The following is a 14,551-nucleotide window of genomic DNA, read 5'->3' on the forward strand; positions in this document are numbered from 1 at the left end:
TGGTGTTGCCATGTGGTACACTGAAAAATTGAAATAGCAGGTTAGTCACCAAAGTTTTCGAGCCGCTCCGTCTGTCACTTCGTTTGTGTTATAACGGTTGTCAACTAATTGCAACACAGAAACCACCATCAAGATAGCGCTATAACATGTTATAACTCTGTAGTCTGAACGTACTATAACACTTCAGTTTCAAATGAATTTATTAGTTCGACAGATTATTATTTTAACTGTTTAAAAACAATACATTTTGCAATACTATTTTTAATGTAGTTAGTGTTTAATAACGTTGAAAATTCAGAAGAATAGTTGCCCCATTTTAAACGCTCTCCAGACTGGAGAGTTATAACATGTTATAACGGTTGTCAAATAATTGCAACACAGAAACCACCATCAAGATAGCGCTATAACATATTATAACCAGACGACTTTCTCCGAAGAAATTAATTAAAATAATGTGGTTCTCTGTAATAGAATTTTAGTCCACCTTTCGCCCCTCACCGCCAGGTTCGCTAGTAGTTTTGCTTTAAATTAATTCAAGTTGGTTTTGTGTGCAATGATCTGGCAACCCGCGTTCTCGCTCGCGTTGACGAGGTGCTGTTTTCTCACTCATCGAAGGAAATTTTGATTAGAGTGAGAAAGTAAGGAACAGTCAGCGCGGGAACCGTGTGCGTTACTATTGGTGCGGCAGAAGGAATGAAGACAACTCTTTCGTTCTCACGGTGTTCTTACGCATGATCCAACGTTACGTCACACTAGATTATGCATAAGAACGTCGTGATAATGAAAGAGCTGACTTGTTTCCTTCTGCCTCACCAATCACATTGAGATTTTCTTTTTTTGATTCCGAGAAAAGTTGACCTGCACTCTAAGCTACGATTACCTAAAATTATAGGTAAAAATTTATCGGTATTTGTTACCGATAAAAATCGTTACTTTTTACTTTAAATAGGATATTTTTTACCATAAATTAGGTCATTTTTAACGTTAATTATAGGTAATCCATGATTACCGATAATTTAGGTATGTGCACTTTCTTCGATTAACGGTAATTTTTACCGATATCTAGGTATTCTTTACCGACTTTTAGGTATGTGCATCTTAGCGTGTGAGTAGCCACTTTGGGAAGCAATGTTTTGATTTCATTCATAATGTAGAGGGATGGCGGTTTCGCTGAAACAGTGAGCAAAAAATAGACGTTTGCTGGTATGGAAAAACGTGGCATACATAGTGGTCCCATTCTACTAGCGGTTGAAGGATATTTCGCTGCTGTGACGATCCGACAGGGAACGTTGATTACGTATTCCAGCCATACTTTTGGACATTGCTGTGCGGACCATTTATTGGTATCATGCTGCCCGGCATTCTTTGTTGCTGAGCAAACATGTTAATGTTATCCTTCCAGCGACCCCGGTGTATACCGATTGCTCGGAATGATTAAGCTAATACTTTTCAGTATCTAACAAGTGGTGTATAAACCAATTTTGCAGTACATATAGAATTTCTGGAATGTTTGCGTTGTCCTATTTTTCCGTAAATTTTTCTTCTTTTGACAACATTTGTGGGCTTCGTGGTCCAGTGATTATCAACGTCACCCGTCGCTCACCAGGGTGTCCATTCAAATCCCATTTTTTTATTCCCGGTATTTTCCCGGATATTAAAAAAAAAATCTGCTTTAAACAAAAAAAAAGGCGTTCAAAATTAACCCTTTAAAGATAATGATATAGTTTTGTCAGCAGAATTGCATTACAATACGTCTACTTTGCGGGACTGGTAGTGGGTATTTTATACAATAATACAGGTCGGACTCGATTATCCGGGGTTCGATTATCCGGAATTTTAGACTCGATTATCCGGAGTATTTTTTTGCGTTTTTTTTTTCTATAAGTTTTTATGCATCAGACATTTGAAATAATTTAGTATTATAATTTACAATATGATTATTTTAACAATATTAGATGTAGCTAAGAGGAGGGGCAGATTTGATTTTTTTTTGTGGTTCGATTATCCGGAGGATTTGATTATCCAGAGGATTTGATTATCCGGAGTGAAAAAAAAAATCGATACTCCGGATAATCGAGTCCGACCTGTAGTGGCTGTAGAGTCTAAAATAACGAAAAAAGTGACCAAATAGTGAGATTAAAACAGACAAAAATTACCAATAGTGACATGTATTGATCGGAAAGAAATGAAAGATGTGGTTCCGATCTGTCGTTGAATGCGACCCACTTTGAGAAATATTATTAACTCACAAACCAGCATTTTTCAACAGGTTAATTACTAACCTCCATTTCCTCACTCAGTGATCATTTTCCTGTCTCTATTTTTGTTAAGTTGTTTTTAGATTCCGAACGCGAATTGGTTATGAATGAATTTTGGGATGTGAACGATTGAACATAGTCATTAATTAGGAAATCTTGAAATTGAGAAAAATTGAGGTGCAGAGAGAAAAGCTCAAAGTCTAGTACAAATTTGTCAATTTTAAGACAAGCAATTTTAAAGATCTCGAATATAGAAACTTCTGTAAATCTTCGAACATAGACAAATGTTCATATCTCTGGAACCTAGATAACTGTTCTAGATCCAATCAACCAATTCGACAGGGACATCCACTCCGATACGAACGTTAGCTGCATTAACCGCACCCGTACCGGAAAATGTTTTGCCTCTCCGGAACCGGTTTGAGTTGCCAAACGAAAACGCCGTACACAGCAGTAATTGGAAGCCGATCGATGTAGAAGTAATAGAAAAAAAGATGAATAAGAATAGGCTGAGCAGACGAGGCAGCAAGAGATAAAAACGTGACATTAAATCCTATGTCCCGATCGATTCGTATACTGAAGTTTCAATGCGCCGCCTGTTTGGAAAGGATTCCCCGCGACATGAGGGAGCGCCACTACGCGAAGCATGCCGGCCTTACCAATCGGGTTGATATCGATCCAGTGGTCGATCTGTATGACGAAACTACTGCCACGGCGATTGTAACCATGAAAGTGCACCGGCAAGTGACGATCTACTGCGACAAATGCAACGTGCCTAAGAAATCGTCTCTCGGATTAGTATTCCACCGGTTGGTTTGGCATGATAAAACAAAACCAGTACTCGCACTGTCTGGTTCTGCAGAAGAAAAGAAGAAGCTGGAGCAGACAAAACTGATATCGCAACAGGCAGCTTGGGTGGATCCTTCCAGTTCCGATACGGAGGAGCAAATGCGTACCGAGTATGGCCGGGTTCTGTTTGTTGGCGTCCAACAATGATGTCTTCTCGGTCGCGGATGACTCTGACTTTAGTTAAGAAGCATGGACTGAAGAAATCTGTAGCAGCAATTGCAACAAGCGCGAATCATTGACTGCTCAACATCGTTTACTTGTACGCAAATGTTAACCCTATGTGTTCATCCCTAATCATTTTGGCCTATGGTCTTTCATTATACAAAAGAAGTGCAGACGACAAAATGAAATGCTGTTTGACAACAGGCTCTCCCTTTCAATTTTCGTTAGAGAAAAAGAGATAACAGGTGGTTCCCCCTACTTTAAGCTAGTACATATGAGTAGATAGTGTTGTCGTGAGGTACACTCGAAAATTTTAAATGTAAGTGCGTCAAATCAAATTTCGAGCCGCTCCGTCTGTCAAAGAATCATTGTACACAAAATCAACTTTGTTCAAATCAAAACAAAAAAACTAACCCATCTGGTGGATGATGGCACAAGCTCCCAAGAAAATTCTATTACAGTGAACCACATTATTTAAATGGATTTCTTCGCCAGTTAGTCGTCTGTCACTTCGTTTGTGGTGCAAAGAGTGCGTATCATTTTGTCATTTTTTTATGCATTTCAGTTTTGTGTAGAGTGAAAGAGATAGAACCAAAATATTCTAGTACATTTGGTGAAAATGCTAGTTCAATCCAATAGTTGTGTTGCCATGTGGTACAATCCAGTAGTAATGGTGTTGCCATGTGGTACACTGAAAAATTGCAATAGAAGGTTAGTCACCAAAGTTTTTGAGCCGCTCCGTCTGTCACTTCGTTTGTGCTAATAGTACGTTCAGACTACAGAGTTATAACAACAATCAATACGAAACTAACGATTTTTAATTGGCTCACCACTTTAGTAGCCTATTGGTCCCAAGCAAACGATTAACGTACCCTATTCTAGTTGAAATTCTATTACTACACTATGTTTGTTTTGATTCGCTATGAAAGTTTGACAGATAACATCAGGGGTGTGTGGATTCATGCAGAACATGCAGGGGTGAGTGAAATAGCTTGGGACTGCTTGGGACCGTTGTTCTGGTACTGAGTGAGCCAAAAATAATAATGATTTTCTTCGGGACCCAGTGGTCTTAGAGTTACCTCTATGGTTATAACATGTTATAGCGCTATCTTGATGGTGGTTTCTGTGTTGCAATTATTTGACAACCGTTATAACATGTTATAACTCTCCAGTCTGGACAGCGTTTAACCACAAACGAAGTGACAGACGGAGCGGCTCGAAAACTTTGGTGACTAACCTGCTATTGCAATTTTTCAGTGTACCACATGGCAACACCACTACTACTGGATTGTACCACATGGCAACACTACTACTAGATTGAACTAGCATTTTAACCGAATGTACTAGAATGTTTTGGTTCTATCTCTTTCACTCTACTCAAAACTGAAATGCATAAAAAAAATGACAAAATGATACGCACTCTTTGCACACTGTCAAAGAATCATTGTACACAAAATCAACTTTGTTCAAATCAAAACAAAAAAACTAACCCATCTGGTGGATGATGGCACAAGCTTCCAAGAAAATTCTATTACAGTGAACCACATTATTTTAATGGATTTCTTCGTCAGTAAGTCGTCTGTCACTTCGTTTGTGCTCTGTAGTCTGAACGGGGTATTAGATTGGCCCTTCCTTTGGAAAATGAACACCAATCATGTTAGGCAGTTCGAATGACCGAAGTAACAATCATATACCCCATCATTTCAAACTGTATATTGGACAATTTTTGATCAATGATTATTTTAAATAAATAAAAGTAAATTTTGATGGATGTTTTTGTATCACATACAATGATAGAAGAGCAACAGTTTGTACCGCTTAATTCGATTTGTTTACATTTGTTACATTGGTCTATTTGAAAAGTGACGCGAGTTACTCTATTCAATTTCTCTAGTTCTGGCAACACTTGTCAGGATTGACATTATTTTCGCCTAAGACAAGACAATATATTTGGCTTCTTTTTATTCCGCTTCACAGGTTTTTCATTCGCCCCTGAAGTCTCTGTTGAACATTATCCGTGCTAAATCAATACAAACAGTTCTGACAGTAATTTTGTACACATCTAAAGCAATAAAAACAATTTTAAATTTGAAAATCAACCAAATAGCGACTGGATCTAAAACTGGATCTAAATCTCATACCTCAGTTGTCTCCCCCTAGATTTTTGCGTGCATTGAAAATAGGAATACAGCCTCAGCCTGTAGTTCTTTCTCTGATAGTATTTAATATTGCTGCAAATCTTCTGTTCTTTTGCTCAAATGTTATCTTCTTCTAAAATGATGTCTGCGGTAAGTGTTCCGGGCTTAGCTTCATAAAATAAACATATTTCCAATGCCTTAATCGTAAAAATCCATCGCCATGTTGGTCAATCTATAATTCTTACGTAATCACTCTTGTTCTTGTTTGCGGTCGTTCGGATACGCCACACGATATGACCGTAAACAAGAATAAGGGTCCATTTGTTCAGAGATTATCAAAAATGTAAATGAAATTGTTTTTGCTGTACCCAGGTGAGACAAGTCCGTGGCATCTGCAGCTCATCACTAAGATTGAGCGATAATCTTTTCGTTCACCGTGATACCGCAGAAGATAATCCGAATATTCCATTTGAGTTCACCGCAGAGAACATAAAGGTATGACATTTTAATTTCTGTTAGATATGAATTAATCTCAGTGAAGTTTTTTCTGTAGAGAGTGAAGGCTATCCTGAATATTTATCCGGAAGGCCACAAGCGTGGTGCTATGATTCCACTTCTGGATTTGGCACAACGTCAACATGGCTGGTTGCCCATTTCTGCTATGCATAAAGTTGCAGATATTTTGGATTTGCCGAACATGAGAGTATATGAAGTGGCCACCTTCTACACTATGTTTATGCGCAAACCAACTGGAACGTACCATATCCAAGTGTGTACTACAACACCCTGCTGGTTGCGTGGGTCGGATAAAATAATGGACAAATGTAAGGTAAGAACAGTTTAATGCCTTGTTCAGACTACAGAGTTATAATAATTATTCTCAAGAAAAATTTCATGAGATAGTGTTATAACATGTTATCCCTGTATTCTGAACATAGCATAACATATTTGTAATGGATAAACTGTTACTGCCCATTAACGGCATATCAGTCACATATTTGTATGATTTCCTATCCTAATGGGACTGATATGCGATTATGGGTAGTAAAGTTAAAGCTATTTTTTAGGCGAATCTTGGTATTGGGCCTGGTGAGACTACTAAAGATGGCAAATTTACTATTTCGGAAGTGGAATGCTTAGGAGCTTGTGTAAATGCTCCAATGATTGCGGTCAACGATGATTACTATGAAGATTTAACAGCAAAAGATACTGAAGAAATTTTAGATGACTTGAAGAAAGGTAAGGTGCCAAGACCCGGACCGAAGAACGGACGCTTTGCTTCGGAACCATTTGGTGGATTGACATCTTTAACAGAAGAACCAAAAGGTCCTGGATTTGGACTGCAGGCAGGATTGTAAAATAGTGATGTTATTAAGAAGTTCAACATTGTTAAAAATAATGACAAACTAGGGTGTTATAACATGTTATAAGGCAACCTTTATTACACCTTTATGCCTTGTTCAGATTAAAGAGCTATAACATGTTATAATAATTATCGACTAGAAAAATGTCATCAAGATAGGCTTATAACATGTTATAACTGCTCATTCTGGGCAGTGTTTTATAACATTATAAAACTCCAATTTGAACAACGCATTAAGCATGAAATACAACCGATGAAATTGAATTATATCTAATTTTCATAAAATCAATAAATCTCCCACATTTATTTTTAACTACCATCGACAAACTTAAACTCCTCAGGAATTTTCATTCGCCTCTCAGCAATATGTAGCATTTCGAATGTAATGTACTGAATTCTGTCTTTTTGCGATTTTCAATTGTTTCAATTTTGTCCTCATTTGCCGCAAAGTACTATAATTATTCGGCGCAGTGCCTATTACCACGTACTTCGCTAAAATTTTGCGGTATACTACAATTTTATCTCAATTTATTTTTCTCATACACACTAACTTTAGATTACTGGAGTCAGTAAAATTTTACTGGGTTTTTGAATTGCGGATCGCCCAGTAGTCATCACAGAAATAATTTGCATTACCGAACTGTCCGTAAAGTCAATCTGTCAAAAATAACTGTTCATTCAGTAATTGGTTCGAGTTGCGTATACTGGAAAACCCAGTATTTTCTTTTTGTTTATTTTGCTGCAATTTAACTGAAACGACAGTTATTTGGTCCCTTAATTATACCGTGTTACCCAGGTATATTAAAAGTAGTGAATTTGCAGTCATAAAAGCATGAATCCTGGTGCAATTCACCGTTTATAATATGCCAATTAATATGACGACTTAATCCCTTGACGTACCCCGGAATAGCGCGTCAACAGTGAAAGCAAACAATGCAAAAATCCATTTTCTTAATCAAAATTTGTTGGATACCAAGGAACTGCAAAGAGAGTAACGTGTTGGTACTAACGAAATAGTTCTTCAATTTCGCTGTCGAGCTTTCTCAGTTCCGTCATGATATAATTCAAATTTTAACAAAACCGCGCGATTAAACTCTTGCTCCCGGATTTTACTGAAGCTAAAATGGCGGCGGGAATAAAATTGACAGGTTAGAGTTTTACAATTCGTGGTCGGTAAAACAAGGTGGCTATTTTGCTGACCAGTCGGTAAAAAAATAAAGACTACTTTGGGTACAGTAATTATTTATACACAGTGTTCGAAAAATCATTCTCAAATCTCATTCATTGAGTCTCCTTACGTAATCTAACTCACGTGCGAATGTGGCAAACAAAATTCACGCTTGAGATTCTCATGCATATTCACGCACTCACACTCACAACGTCGAAAAATCATTCCAACTTTAAACTCATAAAAACCACTCAAACGTTAATTGATGCCATGGTTATGCATGTTTTGTTAGTTCTCCAACCCCTGATGTGCAAACAATAGTAATAACAATAAATAACGCCAATATATAAATAAATTAATTTTTGAACCTGAAAACTCATCGGTGATTTTTGCGACGTTGAATGTTGCGCATAAACTCATGCATGAGTTTTGAGTTTTTCATTATAAATAGATTTTAAATCTATTGACACCGAATAAATATTTAAAGTATGTAGTTTCAAGTGGCGTCAATCAGGGTTGCTTCAACTCACTTGCTATAAAACAATGTTTGTCGAAATTATAAAATCATTAGATGTTCTAAATGATATGGTGATGTGGCAGAATATTTTCTCAAAAAGGGATTATACCATGATGAAAACAGGTCAATTGAAAATTGTTGAAAAAAATCTTGTTTATTCAAGGAAAAGAGATACAAAGAATACATCAGTGTGATATTTGCTTATATTTATCAGCTGCCAATTTATGGAATCAGATCGGTAGTCGATCAGTGCATCCCATCCGCACGTAGTTTTCTTCATCTATTGTGCAGTGAGGTTTATTGCTTGTACTATTGTGCGGTACACGTAGGAGACGTAAACAATGAAGAAGGCCTTTGTACGGCGTGCGAGTATGATACTTTTTTTTATTATTGATTATGCGTGGGCGCTATTTTTTGTGCGTACGAGTAGAACAAAGGGATAAGCTAGAAGAGCGTTATCAGTGATTGCGGTGGTTCAATTAAATAATGCATTTCCGAAAACATCACTTGGCCATTCGGGTGAAATCTTTCATTTTATCTATTTTTATTTCATTTTTAGTACTGAGTTATCAAATGCTCCATATTGACGAATAGAGTTTCCTAATCAATTACCCTCCCACTAACACAACTCTTCCCTTCCTGTGACATCTATGAAGGTACACGGACAGAAAATTGTTTGCATTGAACCAAAAAAAACTAGTTGTATTTAAACAAACAATTCCGGTTGAAATTATATTGAATTTTGTTGTTTCAATAATACTTATTCATATAAATTCAAAATAGGATTCTTTTTGTTTTTATAAGCCACTTTTCAACTGCCCAACAAACAATTTTAGTTGCAGACTAGCTTATACAGGCAAATATTAGCTGTATAAGCCAATTTTTGGCTGTATAAGCTAATCTGCAGCTAAATTTGTTAGTTGGGTGCAGCTATTGTAAAAATAACAATATTCTATTATTAAGCCAACAATAGTTAATTTTAATTTAGCATTTATTTGCTGTGTCCATTCCTCGGCCCATGAATGCAAAAATAACTACCAACCATTCATTCGTTTTCACCCGGTCGAAAATGTAAACAATAACAACATTTCCGAAAATCTTGAGACTTGGTCAATCACCGATTTCTCGCGAATAAATACTCTATCTCGAAAAGTAATAACACTATGAGATAGAGGAATGATTCCTCTATCATTTGGTATTATTTTTTTTTTTGTGAGATTGAGCTTTTATTGAAGAGAAATCAGTGATTGACGTGTTTGTTTACAAAAGCAATTACGCCCAAATCTCAAATCACTCCGGATTTTTGTATCAATAAACATATTTTTATTTTTACTGCGTGAATTGTCAGACTTCATAAAATAAATATGATTGAATCAACAAGAAATCTATTTTAAAAACAAACATACACACTTAGAAAATGATACCGAACTCGGTTTAATTTTCTACCGAACCTCTTCGGTTACCAACGAGAAACCAAATAAATGGTTTAAAAACCATCGTTTATCAAAACAGACCCGAATTTCGGTAAAAGAGTATACATTTGATAGATAGAAATGAAGACTGAACCGAAAAGTACGATAAAGTATCGACATTTACGAATTCGCTACCTGAAAACCGAGAAACTCGGTACACTGAACCGAATATTCGCCAAAACGTGTTAAACGTCAAACGTTCAACTTGTGCTCATCTTCGCGACGGAAATTTTAACCGAAAACTCGGTTCTCTAAGCTGAGTCTAAAATCAGTCAGCCATTTTTACACGCGTTTGCTCAAAAAACAAAACTTTAGTAAAAATGGAAAAAAGTTCTGGAGCAGCTGTTACAGGAGGATGCACGTTTGATTGAAATCTTTTGTAAGTATTTGAAACTAACTGTATGATTTTATTTGCAGGCATATTGTGCTATAGTTTGTCTCTACTGCCGTGAAAATGTACAAGGTTATGTCTCTGGCTTGCAAAGGTCAACAGAGATTTTCGGTAACTTTGACAGATTGTGGGTAACAGTAAGAACTACCGGCAGTTTCTGCACTCCTACATCGATTTTCAGATGTTCCATTGAATTTGCGGCCAAGAATTTCAAATAAACAAAATAAACCTGAGTCCCCTAATAAAATCTTAAAAAATCCGAAATAATTTATTTACTACTCATTGATATGTATTCATCAAAATACTGAAAAATTCAGCAAAATAATGTAAACAAATAAATTACTGAAAAAGTCAGCAATTCTGACTAAAATGGTAAATTTTGACATTTCAGGGAGTTTTTCCGTTTACCGAGTTTTCAGTTAAACCAAAAACTACTGAATTTGATTGCTGAAAACTCAGCTGTTTAAAAACCCAGTAAAATTTTACCGGCTTCGGTAATCTAAACTCTGTGTGTAGTGAATAAATTATTTCAGATTTTTTAATATTTTATTAGGGGACTCAGGTTTATTTTGTTTAGAGGCATAATAGCAATTATGCTGTTTAAACTTATCTTGAACTATAGTCCAGCTTAAGCGCTCAATACTTCCTCGTGGTTCAGCCGGCTGGTTGCTTTCTTGGAGTGCCAGATTGCGTGCCTAAGTCTGGAGCAATGCTACACACAATTGAAATTCTTGGCCGCAAATTCAATGGAACATCTGGAAATCGATGTAGGAGTGCCGAAACTGCCGGATTTCGTAAATGATTCTGCACTCCTGCGTTGACTTCCAGTCATTTAACTTATTTTCACAAACATGTTGCTGTTTTCACACACAAATTTCTGAAGTCAAGTGCGCGAGGTGGAACGAAGGAGAATGACGTAGAGTCCAATTTACTAGTGTGACCAGTAATTTTGGAATTTCGTTTGATGAATGTTTCAGTTAAACATAATTAGTACTGAAAACTCGGTGTTGTATTTAACTGAGTTTTGGTCATTTCCCGTAAAACTGTTATTTTACGGTCAATTCAGTAATTACTATTACCGCATTCAGTAGTTTCTTGCAAAAACTAATGAACGTCAGTAATGTTATTGAGAACAGTTGAATGTTTGGTAGTTTTTGTGATTTACAGTTCGAAAACTGTAAAAAAATTACCGAACAAGGAAACCGTGATTAAGTGTGTAGCTCATGAACTAACGCATCGAAACAAACTTTTTATTGATTTGTGCACGGTGAAATCATTGATATGATTGATGTTTTCGATGTTTTCTGATCGATAGAACGGAAATGGGCGATTACGATGAAGTAGCGCTCTACCCTATATGACTGAAAAAATTCTCATTTTTTATTGAACACCCGTTAGTTTCAGGCTACAATTGTTGCAATCTTCAATTGCAACGATTAATTCGCTTTATACTTAGATAAGATTCAGACAGGAACAATGTAAAAACACTTTTTGCATACCACATGTCATTGCTACTTTTCCTTCATGCACGTTTAGCAGACCACACTTGTGGGAATATGCTGCATAGCTAAATCACACCTGGCATCGAACCTTCAGTTCAATGCTTGTTCAAACCTACTCAGCATTTATGACAAACTCTTGATACAAGCTGTTACCATGTGTACAGTCATGGCTTTCGGATACACTTCCTTTCGCTTTTTAGCATGGACACTGATCGCCATCAGTGTCCGAGTAAATAGTAGTTTTTATACTCGGTGCATCAATGGCGGTAAGCTCCAACTCGGATTAACTTTTAATACCGTCCCTGTTTGGATGATCTGCGAAGTGTTTGCATAGCATCGTGTTGAATAACTCTGATGACGACATCAAAAGAGCCGGACATTATTGATCGGGATTTAATCCGAGGATAATACCGATTCGCCACAAGTGTCTCTAATTAAGACACTGTATGAAATTTATGAAATAGAATAAATTAATAACATTCAATCAGCAAACGCGTCTTGTCGTGTGTAGTAAAAGATATCACGGTCATGAGTCCAGGGAACAGGACCTCACACTTAGATATATATCATAGCAACTAAGGCTGGTAAGTTACTGTAAAACACGCAGAAAAAATATTTTAAACGTAATAATATTTGACGTAAATGCAATAAGAATTTCATTTTGTTTTGGCTGCAAAAAGAAATCATTATTGTTTCAACAATCCAGTATTGTTGTCCCCTAAAACCCATGGATTGTTAAATGAAAAAGAAAATCTTTTCGAATTTACAAGAGCTTTCATGGTTTTGACGTAAGCTGTCAAATTTGGCAGCTGGGTCAACAAGAAAAATATGTTTGTTTTTAAAAGAGATTTTTTGTTGATTCAATCAAATTTATTTTATGAAGTCTAACAATTCACGCAGTAGAAATAACAATAAAGGGTGATACGGTCAAAATTTGGTCAATATCAACTTGACGTATTTCTTTCAATTTTGCATTTAAAAAACCTGAACACCCCTCATTTTGAAGGTGTGTGTGTGTAGAATGTTGCTCCTATTTTGATTTTGGAATTCACTCTTCAATGCCGTCCAAGCAAGAAGAGCAGCGTATCAAAATTCTGCTCGCGCATCGCGAAAATCCGAGCTACTCGCACGCAAAGTTGGCAAAATCGCTAAAAGTTGCCAAATCAACCGTTACAAATGTAATTAAAGTGTTTGGGGAACGTTTGTCGACAGCCAGGAAGTCTGGATCGGGGGGAAATCGAAAACCGGAAGCCGCTGAGACGACAAAGAGAGTTGCCGGTAGTTTCAAGCGAAACCCTAACCTCTCTCTCCGAGATGCCGCAAATAAGCTGGGTGTATCGTCTACAACCGTGCATCGAGCCAAAAAACGAGCCGGACTATCGACTTACAAGAAGGTAGTGACTCCAAATCGCGATGATAAACAAAATACGACGGCCAAAGCGCGATCCCGGAGGCTGCACAGATAAAAATTCTGAATTTTAATTGTGATGTAAACATTCATTCACGTAAACTTAAATTTAATTTCACACAACCGAGCAACTTGTAAACAATGTTGTTTACAAATATGGGCTTTTGTATACAATATTTGCTCCATTGCATGAATTGTGCTAGAACTTTACATGATATATAATGTAAACTTATATGATATAGACGCTCCATTTGTGTGCATCATATTGAACAGAAATTTACAATACTTTTCGAACTGTGTGTACACGACGATGCTGACGAAGTTTGACTGCGTGGTAATGGACGACGAAACCTACGTCAAAGCCGACTACAAGCAGCTTCCGGGACAGGAGTTTTATACGGCAAAAGGAAGGGGAAAGGTAGCAGATGTTTTCAAGCACATGAAACTGTCAAAGTTCGCAAAGAAATATCTGGTTTGGCAAGCCATCTGTACCTGTGGCTTGAAAAGCAGCATTTTCATAGCTTCCGGGACTGTCAACCAAGAAATTTACGTGAAAGAGTGTTTGAATAAACGTCTGCTGCCTTTCCTGAAGAAACACGGTTGTTCCGTACTGTTTTGGCCGGATTTGGCATCTTGCCATTACGGTAAAAAGGCCATGGAGTGGTACGCCGCCAACAACGTGCAGGTGGTTCCCAAGGACAAGAATCCTCCCAACACGCCAGAGCTCCGCCCAATTGAGAAATACTGGGCTATTGTCAAGTGGAACCTAAAGAAGACCAAAAAAACTGCTAAGGGCGAGCACCAGTTCAAGGCAAACTGGCTTTCTGCGGCGAAGAAGGTGGACAAGGTGGCTGTACAAAATCTGATGGCAGAGGTCAAGCGTAAGGCCCGGCAATTCGGATTTGGAAAAGCGGAAGCCTAACTGAATATTTTTCCTGAATTTTATACTAATTGAACTTGAAAAAGAAATTTAATTTGATTTTTTAAATAAACGATTTCACCGATTTACACGCGTTTTCCCTTGAACAAATTTTGACCGTATCACCCTTTATGTTTATTGATTCAAAAATAATGTCGATTTTATTTTGTGTTTTGTTTTCTTTTTGCAACAAACAGAATTGCAATTGAATTTCTAAGGCATAAAATCTCTGATCACGCCTTGCTTCGGAAGGGAAGTAAAGCCGTTGGTCACCGGTTCATGAGTTGATGGGTCGATATGTAGGGTCCAGGTGTGGGAGCTGCCTTCCTGGCGTCGGGAGCATTGGTACTCAGTACGGAAAACAAGATCGACGGAAAAAAAATCAAGGAAAAAAAACTTAAAAA

General features: G+C 37.1%; 1 protein-coding gene across 1 annotated transcript; it reads left to right on the plus strand.

Annotated features, from left to right (window-relative positions):
• The first annotated feature begins 5,294 nt into the window (after nt 1–5,294).
• ND-24 (NADH dehydrogenase ubiquinone) lies at nt 5,295–7,052 on the plus strand. Its single transcript, XM_065230577.1, has 4 exons — nt 5,295–5,557; nt 5,780–5,902; nt 5,961–6,236; nt 6,475–7,052. Exons 1-4 carry the CDS (start codon nt 5,528–5,530, stop codon nt 6,763–6,765), a joined length of 720 nt encoding a protein of 239 aa, XP_065086649.1. The 5' UTR covers nt 5,295–5,527; the 3' UTR covers nt 6,766–7,052.
• Nucleotides 7,053–14,551: the final 7,499 nt, after the last annotated feature.

Source organism: Ochlerotatus camptorhynchus, unplaced genomic scaffold (genome assembly GCF_037179485.1).
Source record: "Ochlerotatus camptorhynchus isolate MF236.1 unplaced genomic scaffold, CSIRO-AGI_Acam_v1.1 ptg000030l, whole genome shotgun sequence".
Taxonomy (NCBI): domain Eukaryota; kingdom Metazoa; phylum Arthropoda; class Insecta; order Diptera; family Culicidae; genus Ochlerotatus; species Ochlerotatus camptorhynchus.

Bases quoted from the DNA above. Each gene is read 5' to 3' on its own strand.
- ND-24 (XM_065230577.1), top strand. From the start codon at position 5,528: ATGTTATCTTCTTCTAAAATGATGTCTGCG. The intron at 5,903-5,960 runs GTATGACATTTT...TTTTTTCTGTAG, and splicing joins TCACCGCAGAGAACATAAAG to AGAGTGAAGGCTATCCTGAA. The intron at 6,237-6,474 runs GTAAGAACAGTT...GCTATTTTTTAG, and splicing joins AAATAATGGACAAATGTAAG to GCGAATCTTGGTATTGGGCC.